This window comes from Talpa occidentalis, unplaced genomic scaffold, assembly GCF_014898055.3.
Source record: "Talpa occidentalis isolate TD23 unplaced genomic scaffold, MPIMG_talOcc4v2.1 talOcc4.17, whole genome shotgun sequence".
NCBI classification, from domain to species: domain Eukaryota; kingdom Metazoa; phylum Chordata; class Mammalia; order Eulipotyphla; family Talpidae; genus Talpa; species Talpa occidentalis.
This window is the reverse complement of record NW_023601754.1, coordinates 9,776,829-9,803,969: the sequence shown is the minus strand read 5'-3', so window position 1 is coordinate 9,803,969 and position 27,141 is coordinate 9,776,829. Positions and strand designations below refer to the sequence as shown.

General features: G+C 47.2%; 1 protein-coding gene and 1 long non-coding RNA gene across 3 annotated transcripts in view; one reads left to right on the top strand and one right to left on the bottom strand.

Annotated features, from left to right (window-relative positions):
- Positions 1 to 5,545: 5,545 nt before the first annotated feature.
- ZFHX3 (zinc finger homeobox 3) overlaps positions 5,546 to 27,141 on the bottom strand; it is a 1,259,585-nt gene continuing 1,237,989 nt past the window's right edge. The window contains 5 exon segments of the mRNA XM_054696960.1: positions 5,546 to 9,875; positions 9,878 to 10,102; positions 10,105 to 11,496; positions 15,341 to 20,782; positions 21,854 to 21,956. Coding sequence (XP_054552935.1) covers positions 9,826 to 9,875; positions 9,878 to 10,102; positions 10,105 to 11,496; positions 15,341 to 20,782; positions 21,854 to 21,956 — 7,212 coding nt within the window. The 3' untranslated portion in view covers positions 5,546 to 9,825.
- LOC119249019 (uncharacterized) lies at positions 9,832 to 26,610 on the top strand. 2 transcript variants are annotated; one of them, XR_008552407.1, is made up of 6 exons: positions 9,832 to 10,014; positions 21,396 to 21,671; positions 21,831 to 21,983; positions 24,571 to 24,778; positions 24,889 to 25,073; positions 25,232 to 26,610. It is a non-coding gene; the product is annotated as an uncharacterized LOC119249019 (long non-coding RNA). The 2 variants fall into 2 exon arrangements; XR_005126035.2 differs by lacking the exon at positions 9,832 to 10,014 and adding an exon at positions 10,172 to 10,221.

Genomic DNA, 27,141 nt, shown 5'->3' with positions numbered 1-27,141 from the left:
AAGTCAAAACTATCACTATTTGCAGATGATATGATAATATACATAGAGAACACCAAAAACTTCACTGAAAAACTAATTAAACTAATCAATCAGTTTAGGAAAGAAGCATGATACAAAATCAACACGCAAATATGAGTAGCCTTCCTATACACAAACAATAAATCTGCAGAAATCAAGAAAACCATCCCTTTTATTTGGAAAACAAAAAAAAAAAATCAAATACTTGGGAATAAACCTAACAAAAGAGGTAAGGGACCTATACAAAGAAAACTATAAAACAGTTAAATAGAAGAAGACACAAAGAAATGGAAAGACATTCCCTGCTCATGGATTGGAAGAATTAACGTTATCAAAATGGCCATCCTACCAAAAGCAATTTACAGATTCAATGTTATTCCAATAAAAATATCAATGACATTCTTCAAAGAAACAGAATATTGATGAAATTCATATGGAGTCACGAAAAACCCCGAATATCCAAAGCTCTCCTGAAAAAAAAAAAAAATAAGAAGGGAATGGAGGCATCACACTTCCAGATTTCAGACTATACTACAAAGCCATAATAATCAAAACTGCATAGAATTGGAACCAGAACAGACAAATGGACCATTGGAACTTTATAGAGAATCCAGAAATAAACCCACAGATTTACGGTCAACTAATCTTTGACAAAGGAGCACAGAATATGCAATGGAGCAAAGAAAGTTTGTTCAATAAATGTTGCTGGGAAAACTGGGTCACTACATGCAAAAGAAAGAAGCTTGACTACTACCTCACACCATACACAAAAATCAACTCAAAATGGATTAAAGAACTAGACATAAGACCTGAAACCATAAAATACATAGAAGGAAATAACAAGCAACTGTAAACCAGAGACAAACTATGGGGGGAGGAGGGATTATGGTCAAAATAAGGGGGGTGGGAATTGTATGGAGAATATAACCAAGATGAAAATGCATACATTGTGCAAAAATGAAAAATGATATAAAATATATAAAATAAAATTTAAAAGAATTAATAAATTAGTTGCACCCCTTGATCCTAAGTGAGTCAGCACCATGTCCTGTCCAGAAAAGCATTGAGAAAATCAGAATCCTATGTTAATTGAAACTTCTCTGTGTAGATAGCATTTTTAAAAAGTTATTCAGGACTCTTACCCCATATATCTACAAACTAAATGGGACTTCTGCTTGCAAGCTGAGATGGAGTAATAGAGACCATACATCCTTTCCAGCTCAAGGACAAGAAAATACAGGAAAGGATGGACTCAGGATACTGACATCACACAGTGAAGGAAGTGTTCCCTGAGACGTAACAAACTGTATGAGCCCTAGAATTATCCCACCTAACTGCTTTGAGATACAGGTTTCCAGACTGTTCACAAGATGAGGAACCCAGGTGGAGCCTAGCGGATATAAAGATCAGTCTTGGGCAAACAGGCAACAGGAATTTGGAGGACAGAGTTCCAGAGAAGAGAGAGAACTAAGGAGATCTTGATCAAGTCCACCACAAATATTCAGAAAAGTGCTCATCAGTGCATGCATATCAGGGAACTACTCAAGAGTGAGCAGGAGGGGTAGGTAACTACCAAAAGGGAAAGAGAGAACAGTAGCTGATGGTCATGCAGGGTGGGAAACAGGTCATGGGACATTCCAGTAAAGTTCTCAGAATGGTCCATCTTCAGTAGTGCAGATTAGCCCCAGGCTAACTAGTGATTTGGTCTAAAAAACTAACAGTAAGACCTTGAGGAACCAAACTGATTCCGAGTGGTTGAATGAAGGACATCCCAGGACAAAATGGAGATTTAAAAATACAGGAATATCCTGCATTCAACAAGGTAAAATTCACAATTACTGGTATCTAATCAAAGGTCACCAAGAGCTATGCAAAGAGGCAGAAAACACAGGGCATAATCAGGAGGATAATAGGTGAACTAATGCAGGCTCAGACCTTACACATATGCTATGGGTCCCAGAGGATGACAGCAAAGCAGTTATTATAACTGTATTGTACTATGTCCAGCAGGTCAGTAGAGACATGGAAGATATAAAAAGATCATAATCAAACTTATAAGAGATAAATCACTAAAGTCTGACATGAAAAAAACACTAGATGGAATTAAAGCAGATTAGAAGAAAAGATGAGAAGATTTGAAAACACAGCTCTGGGAAGTAGCAGAAATGAAGTACCCAGAGAAAAGAGTAAATAAACTTTACTCCCCATGCCTCCCCCGGCCCCCCCCAAAAAAAGTGAAAGAACAGAGTCAGTTGTAGGTTAACTTCAGATAGCCTAAACCATGTACAACCAGAGTCCTTGGGAGGAAAAAAAGAGGGGAGACCCTCCTAAAAATGGAAAAAAAATGAAAATTTTCCAATTTTGATGAAATATCCTATACATCTAAGAAGTGCAGTGACTCCCAAACAAATCCCAAAATGAGGACTATAAATAAAACTCCAAGATACATAATAATCAAAACATGATGTGGTAAAGGTAAAAACTAACAATAAAGAGAAAGAAAAAAATGAGGGAAAAATAGACATTAAAAAAGTAGAGATGACCATAGAATAAGAAAATTTTTATACATCATACATACTACAGGGGCTAATGTCTAAGGTCTACAAACAACTCATACAGCTTAACAAAAAGAAAGCAAACCAAAAAACAAAAACAAAACATGCAGAAAAGCTCAGATACTTCTCCAAATAAGATTTACAGATGGACAACAGACACGTGAAAAAATGCTCACCATCATTTATCATCAGGGATATGAAATGAGAGACCTCCTCACTCCTATGAGAATGGCCCATATCAAAAAGACCGGAAACATGTGTTGGTTAGGAGACAAGGGAACCCCAATATGCTGCTGGTGGGAATACAGGCTAGTACATCCCCTGTGGCAAACAGTATGGAGGTTTCTCGGAACATTAAAAATACCTCTGCCATATGATCTAGCAGACTCTCCTAGGGAGCTACCTGGAATACAGAGACACTAATTTGAATGGATATATGCACCCCTATCATGGCAGCGCTGATCACAATAGCCTAGCTCTGGAGACTGCCCAAAGACAGACGAGCGGATAAAGACGTGGCTTATAGACACAACTCAACGATTAAAGAAAAGATTTAAGTTTTGCCATTTGTACCAACATGGAGGGGATTATGCTAAGCAAAGTAAGACAGAAGGGGAAAGACAAATACCAGATGATTTCACTTAGATGTGGGAAAAAAATAAAAGCAAAGGAACAAACATGAAACAAACCCTTAAGATTTGACAGCAAAACTTAGGCTACTAGGTGGGGAGGATGGAATGGCAGCAGACAAGGACAAGCAAGGGCCAGAACAGCAGCTCTTGGTGTGACAGAGGCAGAGACATGCACTGTTACCTTCCTCACTTGCTACTCCTGTTTCTTAGCACTCATTTCTCAGGCCAGGCGATCTTGGCCCAAGACGAAAACAGTCCATCTCAAGTTTTCATTCCCATGTAAATAAGGGCTTCATAAGTTGAATTTACTTATTAGTCTTTGTTCCACATAAAATTAGAAATGAAGCAACCACAAAGGATCAAGAACAAATTTATTTTTTGCACCTCTCATTTTAAAAAGTGAGTAGATTGAGAGGAATCCAAACTGACTAAGACATCCTAAAAGCCTATGACGGTAGTTTAAACAATGAGGAGGAAGGACGGAAAGAGGGAGAAAGGAAAGGAGGAAGAGGACAGAGAGGAAGGAAGGAAGGCGTAATGGAAAGCAGCCTCTATTTTAATGACCCTGAGAACACTTAATTTCTTTGCAAGTTTTGCCAGAGCCTTCTTGGCTGGTCCACCCCCAGCAGTAATGTACAGAGACTGAGGGAGCACATCTGTCCTGCTGTAATTAAGGCTGCGGAGCAGCAGGTGCAAACTTCTCATCCTTCAACTTGACTCTTAAACTGCTTGTGCTCTTGTAACTTAAAGTCTAAACTTGTTAAAAATGAGATTTGGAAGGTCATTAGTCTATAACAGGAGCTAAGCAGTACAGACATTTCTTTAAAGCAAAATTAGAAACAGCTACCAAACGCATATCAGCCATTTTAAGATGTTGCCGTTTCACATTTTCCAGGGGAGAGATTAATTCCAAGGAGATTAATATCCACATGAGCATGATGTTGAAGCCAGGTTGGAAGACTTCTTTACCATTAAGGGAAAACAACAACAAAAAAACCAGTCGCGTACTCAACTCTCTCTGAAAGTAATTTAGGTGCTTAGAGACTTTTGATGCATCACTAAGATTGTGTCTTATTTTCTTGTTAAATATTTATCATTAGAATTTGAATTGTAGTCACCTTCTTCCAAAGAGCTGAAGCAGCAAAACCCCTCTGAAAAATTAGTTCCATTTAGAATGTTTCAGTGATCCTTCCAGACTTTAAAATAATTATAGCTTAGAAAGACAGATGTGGCTTTGAGTCTGAACAAATTTTATCTTACTGTACTTTTTTTGTGAGCTGGACATAACTGCACAGTGACATAACTGTGTGCAAAGAAAACACACTGACAATGAAGCCACCTGTTTCTGTAGGAACACTCAACAGAAAGGTACAAGGCCTCGGGACAGATCAGGGTTTCTTTAGGGACAGTGACATTACTTGTTTAGCACAGATTCGGGTACCTGTGAGCGAAGCAATTTTTTCTTCCTGAGCACTTGTAATGCCTGTGCCAGTTGTGGAATTCTTTGAAATTTTAAATAAATAAGGCCACTGCTTCTTCACTGTCTAAGCCAACATGGGAGCGTTTCATAGCTCAACCTCTGGGGTAGAAAAAAATCCTTGTTGGCCAAAGGCAGATGGCCCAGATTTTGTAAGGGAACAGCTAGCCTGCAATACTGTCCAGGTCCAGCTGCTGGTGCTTTGTAAATTATTTATCAAGTGTGGCTATAAATTAGAGAAGACTGGAGGGCCTGTGGGCCCAATCGTGGCTATTCTCTTTATTAATGATTTTTCAGGAATTTTCTGTTGTAAGGGAGGGTTCTTGAGTATTCTCTTGTACACAGAAGTTTACTAATGCTTCAGCTGTTTTACAGACTGCTCTTACCTAGATTCTATAAAAAGTACTATGCTAGGAAATGTTAGTGTAGTTCATCATCTATCTAAAATTCAATTTACCTTTCATATCGTCATAAACACTGGATCGAATTCTTCTTCCTGAGAACTTGAACCTACCTTCTCTCCTGGTCATCTACAAAACTTCTTTTGCTAGTGGTTGTACCAAGTGTCAGAAATTCTTGTGTGACTACTTCATTAAAAATCTAGGTGCTCTTACGGCCCTATATTGCATCGAAATACTACCCAAGCTGTCAGCCTTACTCTCCTCATTAAAATAACGTGGCCATCTTCATGGGTGCCAGATGGGAAATGCAAGATCATTTGGGAATACTAGCGCGTTTGTGTACCCTGGAATGAGCCGTCTTTTACACACAACCTCAACTACCACTGTTGAAATCTACACTTTGCCAGTCATCAACCTCTTTCTCTCTCACGCATGCATACAAAATTGGGTGACAGAGACCAAAACTTTTGCTCATATTTTTTTAATGTATCACAATGAGCAGGAAACATACTTGATGAAATATTTTCAAAGGAGTATATTCAATTACCATCTACAATCAACTTAACTATGACAACAAAGTTTTTGTGACAAATTTTTTTTTTTTTTCAGTTTGAAAGTTCCATGTGGTTCTGTTTGTTAGTCTCCATGTATTTTGGTACAGTTCGAGATCAGCATTGTTACAGTAACAAAAAAGCTAACAAGACTACATTATAGAAAAAACACCAAGAACATCATTTTTGGTTTCACTTGCTCTATTTTTTTTGTTTTTTTTTTTTTGTTTTTTTGTTTTTTTGTACATTGCAAAGGCTGTTCATATACCTCTTCACCTCAGGGTCATGTTCATTTATGCTTTCTTTCCTACCCAGACTTGCCCCCCTCCCCCCCAAGAAAGTAAACAAACAAACAAAAGAAATTAGTCAAAGCTTTGTTTCACAGTGGGCAGTATCTCAGCGCCAACAACCAACTCAATTTATGCTTCTATTTAAAATGTTTTAATTTAATTTATTATTTAAAAAAAATATATGTCCATGAATCAAGTGCACTGGCTTGGGTCACTGCCTCTCTCTCCTGCAACTTCCTGCCATGCCTGATAAGCTCAGGTTTAAACACATGCCGTCTGTTTTACTTTATTTTCAATCGTGTAAAACTTTGGCCACATTCATCTCTCTAAATAACTTTTAATTTTTAAAAAAACTTCCTAGATTAAAGTTTTCCGCGTGTGTGTGTATGTGTGTGTGCGTTTCCTTCTTAAGTTTCTTTTTGGAAGGATGGAGGAAGGATGAATGAAATGAATTCCCATTCTGTGGGGCCCTTTGGTGCTGTGACTCAGCACAAGCCCACACTGTAGAGTATTTGACAGAAAAAAATACCAACAAAGTGTTAATGGAAGTGAAGAATTAATTTAAAAAGTGAGTTGAGATAGTCTCCTCAGCTACCTACTATGCAGCAGGCGGGAGTAAATTCTCTGAGAGACCAACCTACAATTGAGTAGTGAATTCAGGCTGTGTGAGTGAGACTGGTCATTGCCAGGGTGGAGCTGAGCCCACAGACATCAAACCAGCTCACGTCTGACCTCTAACTTTTACCATCACTGACTGCTTTGCTACTTCTGGGTTAATGCTGACAATTTTTTCTTTTCTGAATGAACATGTATGTGGGCGGTATAGTTGTAGAGGAAGCATTTAGTGTGCAACCCACTCCAGGTTGGAACAATCACATAACCCCTCTGCGGAACAATAGTGGGTGGAAGCATACTCTGCCAATCTACCCAGCCACCCTGCTGTTGCCAAACACACCCACAGGTCAAGGCGTGGCATAACAAAACAAATACCTACAGTCACTCTGCCTCACAGAGGGGGTATGGCATAGTAGCTCAAAGAAAGAAAAGAAGAAAAAAAAAAAAAAAAACCATTGGGGGAAGGGTGGCAAAATTACAAGGAAATGAACTTAAAGTTGAGGGGGGAAGAAACGGTTTAGAAATTGCACTATTACCAAGCAATAATCATTTTGAAAAACCAAGTTTTCAGAAAAGACCTAGCAAAATTTGACAGATAAAACTAGTGTTAAATTGTTAATTGGTATCACATAGAGAACCAAAAACAAAAACAAACCTTTTTTTTTTCTATATGATACAGACACAGTAACATACAACAGTTAAATGGCAAAAAATATATATATATATATTTCATAGAGTTACAAACAAGATAAAATAATGGAAAACAAAAAACTGTACAACTTTAAAATTTAAAAATGTTCATCTCAAACACAGGGAGAAATACAAGAATTCTTGTTAAAAGAAAATAGCTTGTTAAAACAGCAAATGTTTTGCGTACTTGTTTTTGACACCGTATGCTACAACTGGATACTGGTATGAATAGTTAGATGGTATTCTTTAGTATTTCTACTTTAAAAAACAAAAAAAAAAAAAAAAAGGAATTTGCACTGTGCATCAGCCTAGTTAGAAATATGTACAACAGTTCAGGATCTACTCTCTCGTTAAACTAGAAACAAATTCATAAAAATAAAATAGTCCCGGCTAAAAAAGAAAAAGACAGAAAGGAAAAAAAGAAAATCCGTTTTCAGATCTTGGAATGCTCCAGTCTTTTGCAAAGTCGATGAGTGGCTTCAGCACTGGGGAAAAGAAGCCCGGAAGGTGACCAATGGAACCTGCATTCACAGTCTTCAAAGTTCCCTTTTGAAACATAAGGAAGAGAATGGAGGGAGGAGGAGGAGTCACACTGGGGGCGAGGGGAGATTGCTTCTGTGGATGTTTGCGTGTGAAAGTGAAAACAGCAAAGCATCTATTTGTCTCCAGAATCTACACTTTAGCAGCACAAAGTTTTCCTTTCAAAAGTTCCAACCGTGTTTTAAGATGAGAGAGGTGTGTGTGGGTGGTGGGTGTGAGAGAGGAATGCGGGGGCGAAGGTGACACGAGTGCCTCACGGTCCCTGCCTTTTCTGCTCTCTGTCCATTGCTATCTGCTGCTTTGTTGGCTGCGCTCGGGATCTCTCGCCGCTCAGACTGCCTGACAAAACTTTGAAGTAAAAAATGTGTCTTTTGGTATATGGAAGTGTCATTAACAGTCGCCCCTCTGCTTGCAGAAGGGGCATCTAACAACCTGGGAATCTTTTGTTTTACTACTTCTTAAACTTAAGTCTCGTTTGTTTGAATCGGAAACAAATTCTCAAGTAACAAGAACCCTTTCCCTTTTTTCCTGCGTCAGCAGTGAAAGGGTGTGTCTTTGGATTTTATTTAAAGCATGAAATTTATTTTTCTGAGAGAGAAAACAAAACAAAACAAAAACCAAACCCCTAACCAAGAACTTTTTTTAGAAAAGCAAAGCACACAGTCCAATTACACAAACACATCCTTTTGTTTAGAAAAAGGATATTGGTAGCTACCAGACGAGGGGGAAAAGAAGGGGCGAAAGGAAAGCCCAGGGGAGGGCAAATAAAAAAATAAATGCACGAGGCTAACAGACGTAGGTAACTAGAATTATATGCCTTTAAAAAGTTTCAACTCCCCAACCAAAAATAATCTGTGAGGATCCTAATGACCCCTAGAACCCTTTGAAATTCTTTCTTTAGCTTTATAAAATAATTTTGCAGCTACCCTCCAAGAAATGAAGGCAGCTGCCTTAAGTGGGAGATTACAGGAGGGGAGACGGGAGGAGGAGAGAGAGAGAGGAATTAAGGGACAAAGGGGAGAAAAGCTTAGGCGAATCAACGGATTGCAATCTATCTGCTAGGGATGAACAAGACAACATCAAATGAGGAGCTGTCAGCTGGACCATACAAAAAGCTAAATGTACACAAAAGGTTTTTTTTTTTCCTTTTAAATCTACCATACTGCTTCAGTTCATTTCCAATGCAACAATCTACTCAACACCAAAAATGGTCATATCTATCATAAATACAGAAAGTCAGTTTTTAAAACTTATTTTTTAAGCTACAAGTCCTCAACACTCTTTGTGTGTGGGTTTTTTTTTTTTCTCTGAAAGTGGGAGTGCTTAACTTTTCCCCTTGAAATTGGCTTCAGCAGAAAAGCTATCCTTGAAATCCCCAGAAAGCTAAAGCAGTTCACATTGTTTTTCTCGAATACTTTCTGCCCATTTTTAAATTAACAAAACAAAACAAAAAAAAATCTTTTCTGGAACAAAAAAAAAAAAACTGAAAAATAATATATATATAAAACAATGATTCTGAAAACAGAACAAAGTGTGAGCGATTGACCTGAGAATAAAAAGACATTACATTTCTTTTTTTTTTTTTCTTTTAGCAAGCCATTGGTATCTGAATGCTAAGATAGCAAGGAATTTAAAACTGTGACAAGGTGGACTGCTTTCCCATACAGTGCATGCCGGGCTCCTCTGTGCTATCAACGTGGGGCGTTTATTGAAAGGGGGCAAATATACAAGGGGCTTAAGCTCCAAAGACATCGGGGAGGCCCTGCGGACTTGTGTTTCCCAGACCGATAGTACCTTCAAAAGGACGCGCTGGAACGGGGTTAAGGTTGGTTTGTTGGTTGGTTTTTCAATATTAAAAGAAGGAAAGAAAGACGAGAATGTGAAATCACCGGCATAGACAGGTATATGGGAAAACAACCCACGCTTTTTCTTTTTTTTCTTTTTTTTTCTTTTTTTTTTTTTTGGTTAGAAGCTTTGGAATTGCAGTTAGTCTATTTTTTGAAATTGGTTTGTTATTAATTTTTTATTTAAATTCATTTGTGTGTACTGTTCATCTTCAAAGCTTACAATCTGAAGTGTCCGTCCCTAGGGTCAGACCACTGTCCTGGGGCAGCCGGGGTCCGCGGGGCCCCCCGCCGGGCTCGCCGGTCCGTCGGACTTTTGGCTGAGATCCGTGTCAGACTCCTCCGAATAGTCGTCTGTTGGCATCGAGGGCTGAACCCCTGAGGTGCTGCATGAACTTGAGGTAACCGTTGAAGATGAGGAGAGAGGAGGAAAAGAAGGGGGCTTCGCGGCCGAAGCCCGGGGGCCCACTGGCGGCCAGGACTTCCGGGGGCGGGGGGCGCGGCGGGCGGGGGCGCGGGGGCCGGCGCGGGCGGGGGGCTGTCGTTGGAGTGAGCGGCAGACTGCGAGGTAGATGCGGTGCTAGGATCGGGGAAGCAGGCAGAGTGAGGTAATAAACTAGGGTGCTCTTTGGCGTTTCTTGCTGCTCTCGTGATTGTTCTGTGTTTGTGCAAGGCCGACTCGAGATGTTGACTCAGAGCTTCCTCCCCGCAGAGCGCGCTCTCGCACGCCAGGCAGTGGTACGCGCCGCCCCCGCCCGCGCCCCCGCCCGCGCCGCCGCCCGCGGGCACGCGAAGCACCATCTCTTGCAGGTTCGCCGCCGGCTGGCCGAAGCAGCAGAGGGACTGCAGGTGGCTCCTGGCCGCCTCCTCGTCCCCGAAGCCCGCCTGGCACTTGCGGCAGACCAACTTGTACTGCACCTTTGGAACAATGAAGGGGTCGTAGAGGGAGTCCGCACTTTTGCTTTCTGCTTCTGGCTCTTCGGGGGGTTTCGGCAGGAGGGGGGACACCTCACGGGGTGCGTTTTTCTGCTCTTCTGGTTTGGGGGATTCTTTGGCAGGGTCTTTGTCTGGGGAGGCAGCCCCCTGGGGGACTGGGGTTTGGCTTGCTTTGGGCTGCTGCTGCTGCTGCTGCTGCTGCTGCTGCTGCTGCTGCTGCACTTTTTGCTGCTGCTGCTGCTGCTGTAGTTGCCGCTGCTGCTGCTGCTGGATCGCCTCCTGCAGACTCTGCTGGTATTGCTGGTACTGCTGCAGTAGGGAGCCCGGGGACAGCCCCATTAGGGCCTGTGACAGCGCAGGGCTGTAGGGAAACAGGCCTTCCATGCCATACATAGGCTGCAGGTACCCGCTCTGCAGGGCGCCAGGGATCTGGGGGGCGTAATAAGGAGAGAAGCCTGGTACAAAGTAAGGAAGGAACTGGCTCGTGAGCAATGCTGTGGGGTCCGAAGTCAAGGCTGCCTGCAGGGCCTGCAGCTGTGCAGGGTCCACCGCATATTCCATGGCGGGCAGCGGGGCTGAGATCGTGGCTGCAGCCGCCGTGGGAGCCTCTCCTTTCTCCTTCTTGGGGACAGGCAGGGCTTCCCCTTTCCCTTTGTGTGCCTTTTCCTTCTCCTTTACCTTCTCGCCGTCTTTGTCCTTGCGTGGCTGCTGTTGTGGGAGCTGTGGCGTGGCTGGCGGCTGGGCTACTGGCGGGGGCGGCTGCACCTGTGGCTGCTGCTGAGGCTGGGGGGGTTGCTGAGGGGCCATCGCCATGGTGGCTTGTGCTGGGGTTGGGGAGCTCAGCGACGCTGAGGACGGTTTATTTGGTAATCCAGAGGTGGGGAGGCCAGGGGAAGGAACTGTTGTGCTGGGCAGACCCATCAGGTTCGGTTTGGGAGACGTTAAAGCTGAAAGGAACGGAGACAGAGAAATCACAAGTCATTCTGAGGTGGTGAGGTTGAAGCTTAGGACACTTTTACCTGTGTCACTGGCACAGAGTCTGAGATCTCAAGGGGTAAGCTTGAGGCATCCTCTCAAAACCAGTGTTTGTTTCAATGGAGGCCTCCTACTGGATTCAGGATCAGACAGCCTTGGATTCGTAATAGGACCCAGTTCTGGGTCAGGTCCCATACTTCCTCTCTCGGCTAAAAACCACCACCAATACCTTCTTTTCCAAAATGCCACACCCCTGGTTCATACTGTCTTTGCTGCGCTCCCAGCTACCATCCATTCTGCCCAATGACATCAGCCTCAAAACGAGCTCTTCCACTTGGGAACTCAAGGCCTTCGTCAAAGTTCCATGGAAATAGCACAGCAAAGAGGCCTCACCGGAAGTTGTCCAGAGGAGGGAGGCAACGGGAAGAGAGAGCAAGATACCCGCCAGACCCCAAGGCCACGAGAACAAAAATAACAGGTCCCACACGCGCTCCTCTCCGGCCTCCACTGCTGCAGATGATTGGGTCCAGTGGGAAGGCAGAGGGTGGAGAAGGAACGGGAAGGAATTAAAACCGTCCTTTCAGGGAAAACTGCCCCACTGCCTTGGCTCAGCTGGTATCTACTTCAAGAGATCTTTTGGGAAATTTAACCAACCAGGAATAAGATTCTGGACTTTGCTGGGAACGAGCATTCTTCTCTATCTGCCCACCCGGGAAGCTAGGGCTGTGATGCTTGAAAAGCAGTCACGGGAAGAGGAGCAAAGCAGTGTCAGAAATGGGAAAGCCCAAGGTGCTGGCACCACCAATTCCTAAGCAGCAATCTACCCCTGGTACAACTGCTTATGGGGAGGCAAAGGACTTTTGATTAGGTGGGTGACTAGGCCCACGTGGGGGTACAGTTCTACTGTCACACTTAGGCCTAGTCTATTATTACCTGAAAAGCCTCACCAAGCTCGCAGCCTAATAGCCTCCTTCACCCACAGCTATCTCCCCGTCTCTGTTCCGTGGTGGTGGAAGACAGTCTGCAGGTGCATTAAGCAAGGAGGTGGGATGGGACAGGGTGTGCTGACTCAGGAATTGAGTACAATTCACGGGCAGCAGGCTTTAGACATCACACCCAAAACACTGGGCAGTACTCAAGCCTTTATTTTAGAGGACATCAAAATGTAAAATCAGAAATCCTAGCGTCCCTTGCTAGTTCATCTGGACCACCTCCTGCCAGAAAGCTGGATACGGAGCACCCTGACACGGTCTTGTGAGGAACACACTCTGAAGCCCAGACCTGGGTGAAGACAATGCTGGCTACGGTGGTGCATGTTCATGGGATCATTAAGCAGCATTTTCAAACCCTCAAATTTCAGATGACGAGAGAACAAGGTTGCCTCAAATTGCCAATCCCAGAAAAACCACCATTAGCATTTGGACAGCCAAGGGTGACGCATCTCTCAGAATCACCTGGCTGTTGCTAATTTTTACTCTTCCAGTACAGAAAGGATAGCGGAGATGAAGGCATCCAGTTTCCTCAATGCACATGAGACTGATAACAGAAAATCTGTCTCAACTCGGAAATATTTATAAAGGCCCATTGATTAAACTGGCACAAACAAGGCAGAGAGGGTGGGTTACGAATTCTAAACTTGGGTTATAGCTCTTGCCAGTTTTTTGCGACGGGCCTGCTCCACTTCTCAGGTTTGAGTTAGAGCCAAAACAGTAGTGGGGCCAGGAAGGAGTGTCTGGAGGTTTCTGCAGCCTGGTCGCCAGGCTTTCTGGAATAAGTTCCAGGTCAGAAGGCCTTAAGCTGACTTTCTCGATCTGGAACTTACATTCCACATAAGACAGTCAAATTTTAAGAAACATTTACTGAACCCCTGCTAGCTCAGTACATCATCCAGAATAATTTCAGGGCCTTGTTTTCTCGTTTTCAAGATCAGAACCAAGAATGGCATCTCTGGAGTCAGACTGACACAATGGCTGATCCCACATTTGCCCATGTGACCCTGGATCCATTAGGTGACCTCTGGGGAATTCAGCTTTACACAGTAGCTGGTTGCAGGGAGTAAATGCAAGATCATATGGGAAGGGCTTACTATTTATATTTAGCCTGACGTATAACAGATGCTCAATATACAGCTTCCCTCCCATGCCAAATCCAGTGCTTCTGTGAGCTGTGGTACAGTCAGGTGGGCGCCTTGAGTAATTAAGAGCATATCTTTCTATCTCAAGTCCACTTTAAGTGGTCAGAACCTGAGTAGCACTAAACATATACCTGTTGACTGACTGGCTCATATTGGGTGTTGTGGAAGGAGCACATAGCACTGGGAGCCCGGAGGCCTGGGTGGGAGCTCTGGCTCCTACCCTAGCTTGCGGAATGGTCTTGACCTCTCTGGGCCTCAGTTTTCTCATCTGTAAAACAAGGGGAATAGATCAGACATTCTGATTCTAATTTTTTCACATTACGAAATGTTGGGCCTTCCCAAGCCCCTCTGCCAAGGTCCTGGGCTGCAAGGGTAATTCAGCGTCTGGCCGCTTTCCACAGCTTCTCTCCTGGCATGTGTTTAGCTGGCTTTAGCATCATTCTGTGACATTAGTTGCCAATATATATAAGCCATGACTTCTACATCTTAATACTTCCTTTTCTTGCTCTTCTCTTTGGATAACAAACTGGGACCCAGGAATGCTGTAGCCTCGTGTTCTGTAAATACTGCCAAAATTACAAAACTTAGAATTAATTCAACCAGAAACCAGAACTACCCTGGAAAGCAGCAGGCATGCTTCCACCCCCGGGCAAGGGACACACTGGAGCACAAAGAGGCACTCCGTAGGGGTGGTGAATGTGCTGCTCAGTGCAGGCCGAAGGGAGAACTCGCTGATCTACACCCAACCCTCACGACGTCCTGGAGGTGAAGGCTCCTTGAGGAAAGACAGCTAGACCCAGAAGACTGGTGAGCACAGAGCAGGAGAAACGAGAGTGGTACCCAGAAGAACTGGGAAACTCCCTCTTTGGTGGGGCAATAGTACAAGTGTATCACTCTAAAACAGAGGGCCCGGGGAGGAGAAACGGTGATGGGCAAAAGGAAATAAAGGCAAGGGTAATTGCAGAACCCTAAAAGTGACCATTAACATTTATTTTTTTGGCCTGGAGGACAAACACGTCAAAATCCCAAGCTAATCACATACACAGGCATGCTCATCAGGAACTAGCAGTCTTGCTGTCGTAGCTAGAAGAGAAGCCCAGGCCTAAGGGTGTACCACACGAGGACTTCCTCCTCATAGCACTTCTACTGCCAGAGTTGCCCTCTAAAGTGGGGGGTGGGGGCGCCTAGGGACTCAAATGGGGGGTTCAATAGTTGACTTAAATTTTCCATAGGGCACAATTAAGAATTAGCTGGCTTGTTCCAGTGTCTTATGGTTTCAACAAGTGTCAAGAGGGGCTCAAGATTTCCACAGGGACCGAATGGAAAGGTCTAGGATGGAAATCTTTTTCTTGAGACTATCCCAGGATCTAGTATGCCAGGACCTTCTCGTTCTTCCCTACTTCCCTGCTGGTGCTGCTCAACACAAGACAGGACAGTGGTTTCAAAGCAGATTGTTCTAACCAGCAGCTCCGGTCCCAGGAAAGCAAAGAACCACATACATCACAGCATTAGGGGAGCTCAGAGTAAGGGACCCCAAGTTTTGTGGCTGTTAGTGAAGCACAGAAAGTGAGTTTCCTGTCTGCACAACACTCAGAAGGTCTGGGTGGGTAACTGCAGAAAACACACTACCCGGGTATCTCTATAATGCCGAGAGAGAATGCCGAGCCCGGAGCAGAACCCACCTGTGTTGGATGGAGTAAAACCTGGCAAGGAGGGGCTGTTGAGGCCGGGGAGCAACACGGGAGGAATGCCCTGGAGCGCTGGGTATGCCGTCGGAAGGTTAAGAGCCTGAAGGGGGGCATTGTCAAACATCCCTTGCTGCTGAGCTGCCAGTCCGAGGACCTCATTGGCCTTTTTAATCCGGTCCAACTCTTGTTGAGCCATCAACTGGCGTACAGTGGCTGGGTCGAAGTATTCTTTCTCCTTGTCCAGCTGGCTTCCAATGGTGTCTTTAACTTTGGAGATATGCTGTTGGGAAAAGATATGGTCACGTACAGACAGTCGAGCGCTGTACTTGATGCCACACAAAGTGCACTCTGTTTTGGGTCCCTCGTAACTCGTTTGGTTTATACCAAAATGCTTGGCCATGCTCAACTTGGACTTCTTTTCTTTTGCCCGGGCATTCTGGAACCAGACCTGAACAACTCTCTTTGGCAGTCCAATGTCATTGCCCAGGACCTCGCACTCTAGCATGGTGGGTGTCCTGTAGTCATTAAAGCATGACTTGAGGACCTTTAGCTGCAGATTGGTCATCTGAGTGCGAAAACGTTTCTGCCCGGGCCGATCCCCGCTGTCTCCAGATTTGCCTGCCGACCCACTCGCGCCAGGACTTGGGGAGCAGGGGTCTGCGAGACTTGAGGTTTCACTGTAGTCCACGGTACCTTCATTGTCATATTCCTTGCTGTAAAAGCTCGGGGCTGGGCTGACCAGACCAGATGACAGCCGATCTTCGTACTCGGACATTGCCATCATGGCCGCTTTGGTCAGCCCCTCACTGGGCGCAGAGGAGGATTTGGTTTCAGTTGCTATTCCCGTGGCACTGTCATTGTCTGCGTTGCCCTCATCGCCAGTGGTGGTATCCGTGATCGCCGTGTTGACAGAGGAACAGTCGTCGTTATCCAGTTTCGTTTGGTCAAAGTTTAGATTAACCGAGGACATGGAGGGGCTTTCAAAGTCTTCGATCCCTTCCACCTTGATGGAAGAAGGGCTGAGAAGAGTTCTGGGAGACAACTCCATAGTTTTACTCACAGGCGAGAGGGGAACACCTTGGCCGTCACTACTAGTTGGGGGAAGGTGAGAAAAGCTAGTTCCATCAAAAAGATCTCCTTTCATCTGGAGTCCCCCATCGCAGTCCAAGAGCATTGCAGACAGAGTTAGGTTGTAGCCAGCTCTCTTGGCTTCGTGCCAATGGCGGGACCGGATGTGAGCCTCAAGGGCAGTCTTGGCTTTGAAGAGCGCCCTGCAAAAAGGGCATCTCCGATGGGCCTGGGCTGGGCCCACGGCCCGGAATTGTCCTTTTCTTTCCCGGGCTCGGGTGTTCTGAAACCAGACCTGTACCACACGCTTCTTTAAGCCCACCTCATGCGCAATGTGATCCAACATCTTTCGAGTTGGGTTGGAGTCCAGCAGATACTTCTGGTAGAGAATTTCTAGCTGTTCTGGCGTGATGGTGGTCCGCAAACGCTTGTCTCTCTGCGGTTCTTCGCCTCCCGTTCCGCTGTCATTCTCCCCGGGACTGGCGCTGGCCTTTTCCTCCAGCTTCCTCTTCAGAGTGTTCATGGTGGAGGTTGGAGTTGAAGGAGACGTGGCCGAGCTGGCTGGAATCTGAGGTATGGCCCCAGAGAGCAGCTGGCTGGCCAGGAGTGGGTTGCTAGGATCGAACAACATGAAAGGCATATCCAGTGACCTGTCCAAAAACTGGGGGTGGATGAACTGGTTCTGCGCGCTCAGGAAGTGAAGCTGCTGATGCTCTTGCCAGTGCTCAAATGATGGGAATGCCAGCTTGCACTGGTCGCACTGGTAGGGGATTAGCTGAGGAGGTAGGTTTGCCAGCTGTTGCGGGGTCGACGTGTGGAGAGGCTTGAGAGGCAAGTGGGAGAGCTGGGAAGGACTGGGACTCGACTGGGGTAAGGGACACTGAGGCGGGGGTGCTTGCGGGGGAGGCTGTGGTAACGAGGGGGGGGCAGTCAGCTGTGGGAGCTTTTGCTGGGCTGTGTTTGTCTTTTGCTCAGGCTGGTCTTGCTGCTGCAGCTCTGCCTTTGGTTGTCCTTGCTTTTCTTGGGTTGGGTTTGGCTGCGCACTGAGAGGTTCAGCCTGCTTTGGTTTCTCATCACTCGCCTCCGCTTTGGAACTGAAGGGGGCCAGTTCTTCCGCCTCGGCTGTGAGCTGCAGGAATGCAGAGGAAGCCGTATTGGTGGATGGCGCCGGGGCGCTGTAAGCTTGGGATGGCATCGGGGTGCTGCAGGAGGAGCTCGTGGGCGTCAGGATTTCCATGGCGTCCATCGAATCCTCATTTTGGCTGTCTTCCTGCCCCTCCTCATCCTCATCCTTGTAACACAGCTTCTTCTGGTGCTTGATGAGATCAAAGATGCGCTGAAACACCAGGCTACATTTTTTGCACTGGTAGTTCAAGTTGCTCGTGCGGATGTACCGGTCATTCGTAAGTTCACGCCGCTCTCCGTCTTTGCCCTCTCCCTGATTCTCGTAATTCTTCCGGGCCTTCTGTCGGGCATTTTGAAACCAGACCACTATGACTCGGGTCGGAAGGTTCAGTAAATTCGAGAGTTGTTCAAACTCATCGTCCTTGGGGTAAGCGTTGGCGTCAAAGAAGTCCTGCAGGACCCGCAGCTGGTAGTCCGTGAACCTCGTCCTGGAAGACCTCTTGCTCCCCCAGTACTCCTGCTTCTGCGGTTCCGGCGAGGGGGGCCGGGAGTCGATCTTGAGCTCCTCCAGGCTGGTGATGGGCGGGTTGCTGAAGTTGTAAGGGGAGTCCTTGTTACGCTGCCGCTCTTTGAAGAGCGTGTTTCTGAACCAGTGCTTGATCACTTTCTGGGGCAACCCAGACTTGTCGGCCATCTCTTTGATCTGCTCTTCACTGGGGGAGTTGTTAATGTCAAAATACTGCCGCAGCACTCGAAGCTGGTCATCCGTGATCCTGGTGCGAGGCCTCTTGTTCTGCTGCTGGAGCAGGCTGGGGTTGAGCTGATGCTGGTACAGCTGGGCCAGGTCTGCGGGCAGCGGCTCCACGGGTCCAAGCTGGGGGGGCAGCTGAGCCGGCAAGGTCTGCAGCGGCATGGTCTGCATCATCAGCGGCGAGAAGATGGGCAGCTCCATGGGCATGGAGAGCTGGGTGAGCGGGACGGAGGGCTGAGCCGGTGCGATGGTAGGGGAGGTGATGGGGGGCGCCGACGCAGGGATGGCGGGCGTGGACGCCGGCTGAGGTGGCGCTGCGGGAAGGGGCGGCGGCGGCGGCGGAGGGGGCGGCGGGGGGGGCTCGGGGGTCTGGGGCCTCAGGGGGTACAGTTTGTCGTAGTGCTCTCGGTACTGTTTGGCAAACCGCTCCAGCTGTTTAAAGGGAAAGTAATTTTGGTGAACGTGCTCTTGATGACTCTTTAAAATCAAGATGTTGGAGAAGAGCTTGCCACAGGAGTCACACTCGAGCTTTTCCAGATTCTCTCCCTGCTCAGTTTTCCCGTTCTTCTTCTGCACCTTCTGCTTGTTCTCATTGTACTGAATGACCAGCTCAAAGCCAAAGTTCTCCAGCAAGGCCTTGGTGGCGTTCCCTCTGGCATCCGAGGCGATGCGTGGGGGAAGCATGGAAGACTCAGAACTACCCCCTGGTGCCAACTCTTTCTTCTCTTTGGCCTTCAAGGCATCTGGCAGCGATTCCTTTGGTCCCGCGTTGCCTTCCCCCTCAGCACCATCCCTCTCTCTCTGGCTCTCTTTTTCCTTCTCTTTGACAACCAACTTGTTCTTCTTCTCAGGGTGCTGACTTGGCTGTAGGAGGGCAGAGTGACTCTGGGACAGAGACAGCTGGCTCTGCTGCTGCTGCTGCTGCTGCAGGATCTGCTGGTGGCTCTGCTGGGGGAGCTGCACCTGAGCCTTCAGATCTTCCAGCAGGCCTGGGCCTGTCCCGGTCAGTGTCAGTGCCCCACTGGTCACTGGCAGGCTCACCTCGGGGTTGAGCTGGAACTCGGCACTGGGGATGTAGAAAGGGAAGAGGAGATGCTGCTGCTGCTGCAGCTGCAGCAGGGTCTCGGTGGTCATGGGGAAGTGAGGAAGGAGGGTGGGGTTGAACAGCTGAGACTGAATCAGGGCAGCCTGCTGCTGCAGCTCTTGCTGCAAGTGAGCTTGAACTTGAGCCTGGGCCTGAGCCAGTGTCTGTGCTTGTTGCTGTTGCTGCTGTTGCTGCTGCTGCTGCTGCTGCCTGGATGCAATCATATCTGCCAACTTCTTCCGATTGGCCTCCTTGGGCTCTGAAGGGGAAGAAAGGTTGGCACCAATGGGATTACCCAGGGGCGGCATCCCTACACTTTCAGTGGGCACTTGGCTCAGTAAGCTGGAGCCTGGAGCAATGGCGGCACTGCCTGGATTGGTGGTGGTGAAGTTGTTACTACCACTGGTGCTCACAGGACTTGGGGTGGAGGAGCTCAAGGAGACACTGCTGCTGTTCCCGGTCCCATTGCTGCTGCCCCCTGCAGCCTCCAGCTTGGCCGCCCGGGCTTTGGTTTGATGCAGCACAGACCGCATGTGGATCTCCAAGGTGGAACTCTGGCTGTAGGCCACGTTACAGGTGTTACACTTGAAAGGTTTATTGTCTGGGCTGCTGGTGGGTTCTGGCTGACCAGTTGCTGATTCTTGAAGGGCTCTCTTTAACTTATGCAGGTGGGAGACAGAATTGTAGTGCACGAGAAGGATGTTCTTTTGAGTGAAAGATTCTTTGCAGACAGTACACTTATAAGGGCGAGAAGGGTCTAGAAATTTCTCCATGGTAAAGTTGGGGCCTTTTCTGAAAGGTAGCGCTCTCTTTGGCTCTGAGCCCGAGTCTTCCTGTACAGACCCAGAGTCACTACCTGTTGGGCTCTGCTTATCTTCCAAGTCACTCTCTTCCTCCTTGTCTTCCTCAACGATGATGGTGTGGTCCTCGGCTAGGGTGGGGTCTCCCATCGCCAGGAGATCACCATTGGCCAGAAGGCCGCCGTAAAGCTGCTGGATGTCGGCCTCACTCAACTCCAGGTGGCTTGTCTCGAGGTGTTTTTTCAGAGCCTGAAAAGTTCGGAAACTGCGCTGACAAAGGCAGCACATGGTGGCCGCTCTGATCACGTGGTACTGAGAGTGGAGCTGCAGCTTTTCGATGGTCTTGAAGGCCAGGCTGCACTGATTGCAGCGGTACTTGTACACGTGGCGGTCTGACACAGGCAGCTGAGGCCTCTTGGCATGAACCTCATTGAAGTGCGTCTGAAGAGCGGCGGAAGTTTTGAAAACCTGGTTGCACCCCTTCTTCCAGCAGAGGAAGCCTGAATCTTCTCTCACAGAACCTGGGTCAGCAGGAGAGGGTTTCACATCTCCGCTGTGCTCTGTGCTGGCAGAGGGCATGATGCTCTTTCCCAGATCCTCTGTGGTTTCTGCAAACAAACACAAGATTCAAGCCCAATGACAAAGGCGGCTTTGTTTCAAGGGTAGCACCCAGAGCAGTCTACCCAGCCTAGCTAGCAAAGCCGCGCAAAAATGAGGGAAATAGCCACTCTCAACACAGGCTCTCTTCACAGGCCCTCTGCATCCAGGCAGCATCTAGTACAGATCATGAATGAGAACATATGAACAGAGAGGATAAAGACATACAGAAAGTTTCAGAATAGGCCTGTGTCATATCACAGATCTGTCTTGAAACAATGTTTAGTTGCTTGACTCAGAATCCTGAGTTTCTCCGAAATCACTCTTAGACCGGATTCCCCTTTCATGTTTGTCGGTCACAGAGGAATCTAGCTCAGTGGATCTGAATTGTAGGATATGTGAATTAATGCTAAGTTCTAAGTTGTGGGGAACTTAGGAGAAATACTGTCTATTATCATTAAGAAGTTCTGGAATTTTTTAACGTTCATTCTTAATTTCCTGTTAGAATGTGACTTTTGATGATCCTCTCCAGAAGTAATGAACAGTCAAGTGTCCAATTATTAAAATATACTAGTAGTTTTTTGACAGTGAGATCCCATCCACAAACATTCTCATCTTTTTTAGGTCATCTGCCCCCTGCCTCATACGGAAGAATCCCAAGGACAGGGGGACAGCAGTTTGCCTGAACTCTTCCCCGCACAAGGTGAAAGATGGAGGAGAACCTCACAAGCGGAGGTCTAATGAGCCTCTCGCTGGGGGCACCAGCAGCAGTCACGTCCACCACATTCATTCCAAATGCACCCCCATGCTAATTTCTAAGGCTATCACAGAAGACTCAGAGAACAACAGTTGCAGAGGAGCCCCAGAAGAGAACTAATCCAGTGCCCCGAAATCACACAGGTACGCCACAAGTCCCTGCAATTAAGGCCTCAGTGGTGGGAGTGCTCGGCCATTGAGGATGGTGCGCCTTTCAGATGATCAGTTAGCACTGAAAAGGAGCCTTGTACCCCCACTGTGTAAAGATTCTGGCCCATAATTTCACTTTGTCTCCATTCCCAGAGATCAGGAGTAACAACACTAACCAGGCTGCTTGCCTGCCTCTTCCAAACTGGAGCTCCCGTCTCGATCTGGAACAGCCGCTGGGAGGAACATGCTGCTGGGCATCACCATCTCCGGGGTGGTCACCTGGACGGCGAGAAGCAGAGAAACAAGGTGAGTCAAATCGAGAGGAAAGAGACACAAAGTAGGGAAATGCGTAAGAAATTATTTAATAAGCAAAATTAGCCTTCACTCGTGTAAAAGCTGGAGGTGTCACTTTTCGTAGCTCACTGAAGAGTCATGTTTATTAGACAAAGCTCACATCAGTCAAAAGTGTTTCTACGGTTACATTCTGGACATAATTAGCAGTGCACACTTGAAGAATAATCTTATTATTAATATTTTTCCTTTATGCAGAATTTTGACTTTGATCACTGACAATGTTTTGTCATGGGCTGTGAAACTTCTTGTGCAACCAATTAGGTAGATAAGTTGAAAGGCCCACCTTAAGCTGCTGAAAACATAATAAGGGCCCTAATTAAATCATACCTAGTAAAGTACACGGTAATCTTGACGCAGGGAGCATTGTAGTACTGTTTTCAAATGTATTCAGGCAAGAAGAGGAGGGAGTAAGAGTGAAGGGAAGGGTAAGAAGAGGAAAGAGAACAAAGGGAAGGCTAGGACTCGCAGACACACTGGCACACTCTCCAGGAAACAACATTTTGTAACCCTTTACAAGCTGAGATCAAGTGTCAGCGAGCGTTTCTCATGACTCACTAAAGCCAGGATTTCTTCTGGAGCTCTTGCCCAAGGTACACAACAGCCGAAGAAACCTCTGGCCAGTGTCCCAGACGGAGCGCGCCCCGCACGGCACTCCCCAGCAGCGTCGCCCCACCTTCACCATGCCATGGCTTCCCGGTACAGCAACTCCAGAATGAGGCTGGATCAAAATAGCTACAATTTCAGGTCCGATCCTCAGCCACTTCTCCAGGCTTCCCTGCCATCTGGCTAGAAGCTTGTCCAAACAAGTTGTCATTTGCCCTCCAGCTAAGCCCTCCTGCCCTCAACAGCCAATGTGAGGAGTAAGAGAATCTTCGCTTAAAAAGCGGCACTCTCTCTTCGCCTGCTATGGTGTCAGCGGTGATATGCCCAGATGAATTAGGAATGGTCTACAGTTTGAGACAGCCTGAGCTATGGACTGACCTAGATCACAGGGCCAGAAACTGCAGCCATCACTAACCTTTCTACAGGGCGCCCAGCCTCACTGGGAAACGTTATGTATGCCTGTCAAACGTGGCTATCGTAATCGCACCTCACCCCCGGTAACAAAGATTGGTCAAAATTAAATAGCATTTTAAAAAAAATTATTTTTCCTGGCCTGCAGATCCCAGCCTTGTTCAGAGTGGCTGCTGACATGCTCACCAGAACCATCAGCGACAGGCTCTACCCTAGACGAAACCCAGACAGCTGTCTCATAAACACCAGAGGCAGCTCCCCCACGCGCTCAGGAGTATCAGAATCATCTCAGCAACCCAGATGCCAATAGGTGCAAAAATTAAGCAACAGGCACCCCAGAGAAGAGTTCTCAGAAAGCCTGTGTTTACGACGAGCAGGTGCGTGGCAGGTGAATGTGTGTGACATGAATTCCTGCTCTCAGACATCTGCACCCGCACACAAAGCTCGTCGGCAGCTGGCGAGGGCTAGCTGTTGATGAATCGTTAGGAGCGGAGCGGAGATCGCCAAACTCATTCCAGCTATTTTCTCTTTAATAGAAAGCATTTCTGACCAGTGTGGTTGGGGAGTCCAGCGGGAATCCAAGAAGTGAAAGGTCACCGATTAATTTATAGTCCTAAGCCGAGGGGGAGCACGAGGTTGGGGGCAAGACGGGGAGAAAGGGAAAGGAAAAAAGACTCCCTCCCACCTTCTTTCTCGGCTGTAGCTGCAGGATCAGTCCTTTCCTGGGATCTTTAGGAATTATGAAAAATGAATCATGAGGAAAAAAAAAAAGCCCTACAGAGTAAAAAAGAATAAAATTATCTAACACCTCAGCTGCACATCATTATAGAAAACTGTGGGCTTTTCATACGCATTACAGTAAGGCAGACATCCCCTCTAACAGACTCGGTACGACGGATCAGTAATTGTTTTCATACACTTTAATTAGAAAAACTCAGATGGCTATGAATAATAATGGAAAAGAGAGACTTTTGCACTTGAAAGGTTGAAGTCAATCAAGTGTGAATGACGGCAAAAAAAAAAAAAAAAAAAAAGACACCAATTCATCAGCCCTCTGTTGTCTCGCCGCGACTTTAATCATAATTCCTGATTGGGATTCAAGAAGGCAGTAAGCAGCGGTTCTTTGTCTGCCTTCACCTTCCATCAATTAACTCTCCCCGAAATATAATCATCAACCTCATATGCTCCTCTGCATCTTAATCTGGGCCACCAAACCTGTAAGTCTTGCCCCTATGTGTTTAAGTAATTACTTCCATCTACCTGCGTCTTATCTGTAGTATCCCCAACCTCTTCCAAAAAAAAAGAAAAAAAAAATTCTTTTCCATATCAAGCCTTTAACAAGCTCATAATTCCCAGGAGGCACATCCCTAAATGGAACCCTGAGGCTCTAGTAGTGCTGGTGGGGCCTCTGCGCCTGGGTGTGCACCTACGCAGCTGGAGAATGGACGCTTCCTTGCTGCACAGGCTGCCCCGCGTCAGCTCTCACACACGAAGCTCCCGTGTCCTTTCCTCTCTCTCCCACCAGCTTCCAGAGCTTTCCACGCAAATCCCTCAAATGCTTTTTGCTAAAGAGCCATAAACGTAACCCTGCCAGGAGAGCTCACTGAGGAAAAGAGGAGGTGGCCAACGGCCGAGTTCCCGCCACACCTGCTTGCAGAGCCCCTCTGTTCTCCAGTTACTGGCTACCACGCGCGGAAGGGCCAGAGAGCCCAGCCACGGCCTCCAATGGACAGGTGCGTATCTGCCTGTCCCACTGACATGCAACCGTGCGGGGCAAACTCGGTGACGTCATTCTCTCTCCGGCCTCTCCCCTGCCCTTTCCCTGTCTCCTCTTCTCCCCTAGCCACGCACCCACAGGCCAGACGAAAGATGGAGGCACGCAGGCGGTCCTCTCCACAACGACTGCAGACCATCCGCGCAGACGCTTTCTCTAAAATATCTCTACACCCAACAAATGTGTTCAGTGATGCCCCCATCGTCACGAATGGACAGGGAACTGGCACTCTTGAAACACGTTTGATAAAAAAAGTAAGTTTCTCTGTAAGAAAATTTCAACTGACTTCTTTGGACTTTGGGTCTTTTAACATTGGCCTCAGCCACATAAGGGGCAGCTCCCCAGCGGTTTTTTTAGTTACCACGTGCTCCACTCCTCCACCCCAGCTAAGTTGTCTGCATTCCTTCCACAGGTGACGGGGCAGAGGAAGAAACCATCAACTGAGCTGTGGCGCTGGGAGTAAGAAAACAGTGGCTCTTCTACCTTCCAAATAAGCAACGGGATCTTGTGTTAACAATACAAATAGGAGAGTTCTGCTCCAGTGCTGGAAACCTTCAAGCTTAAGCAGTTCCAGAATAGTCGTTGGGGAAGGAAGAGACGCAAGTGACTCTTTATTCACCCCTTGATTTGACCCCGCCTGCCACACATTTTACAGACTCCCTATGCTGCAAGCTTGAGAGACAGGGCGAGACAAGGTACCTGGTCTTGTCCCCGCTCCTGGGACGCTCACAATCTGAAATAACTAAACTTCTCAGGAATTCTGGTGGAAGCCGCGGGTGCCTAGAAGTCTGTTTCCACATAGCCTGTTTACAGAGTTCCAGGTAAGCACAGTGTCCCTGGCAGGAAAGACATGGATGCAAGTTCACTGTCCTTTGAACTACTAGGAGAGGGGAAACAGATGCATTAAATATCTAGTTCCTACCGCCACCTACTTCGGGTCATCGTTATTCTGGATTGTGATATCACGTCAAGATTCCATGAAGTGTGTGTGTATCCTAAAGCCCCAAGGGCGCGCACACCTTATAAAACCCAGCTTCTTAAATGTGAGTTCCCCGCCAGGACATTTGGGAGGGGTCACCCACGTTTAGTCTGTCTCCGGGAAGGAAGCTGGAATTGCAGGGAGCGCTCTTCCCGCCTTGCTTTGTCTCGGTCATGGAGACAGAGTGGCCAGATACCACCCCCTGAGCAGGGAATGCTCGTGCAGATTCACCACACGAGGCCCCTGTCTGGGTTACATACATGTAACCAACAGGCTCCACGTGCTCTCGAGAGCAAAGAGATTTTCTTTGAAAAAGTGGTTTCTCTCAGACCTTCATCCCGAAGGCTCGGACATGCCTTGCCTAAACAGGGCTTCTTCCCGAAAGGGTCACTCTTCCGAGTAGCAGTGTAGATTTGCCAAAATCTACACCGCTGAGGAAGCCTCAGATCCTTCTCAGTGAACATCAACAGAAAGAAAAAGCTCAGGCAGAGCCCTCGTGGCAGTGACCTGGGCAGGCTCTCCAGCCCAGCAAATGAGGTGTCGGTTCTGTTCCCCAAACAAACAGGAAGTTAAAACCCAGCTGCTTGCAGAGCTGAGGGTCTGGCTAGTGCGGATCTCCAGCCGCTGCTCGCTCCCTGTCCTGGCTGCCGGGGCCAACACCTCTTAGCAGCAGAGCTGCAAGGGTCTGTGTCCCCCCGTCTTTACTACCTGCCCGCGCACAGGCTGGGGCGCTGGACTGTGGAGTGGGCCCAAAGGCTCTGTCTCATTTCCTCTCTGTACTATCTTCTGTGGGGTTGTCTATACATTTTTAAAAAAAAAAAAAAAAACAGGAAACCCATGAGGAGAAACTGCAGGGCCACGCTCACATTCATGTGAGTCAGAGACAAATGTAGCCCTGAACCAGATTTTTAAACTCATTAAGAATGAGAAAAACTGAAAAAGGATGTGGGTGGGAGAACAGTTTGCGCGTGTGTACACACACACACACACACACACACACACACACACAGAGAGAGAGAGAGAGAGAGAGAGAGAGAGAGAGAGAGAGAGAGGAGAGCTGAGGAGGAGAATGAATTGGAGAGAGAAGCTTCATTAGGCTCAGAGAGGCAAGCAGTGGCAGTACACCAAGGTCACTTCTAATTTAGACCATCTAATTGGCAAACAGGCTCCAAATGGCTATCATCTCACAGGGCTTGGAATTAATGAAGCCCGATTATTTTCATTACCTTCCTCTGAGATGGAGACAAAGTGAGCGAGCTGGTACCCGGGCGGGGGCAACAGCCCCGGGGCCAGTGACCACCCAAGAGCCCCAGTGGGGGGGGGGGTGTGTGGGGTGGGGGGGA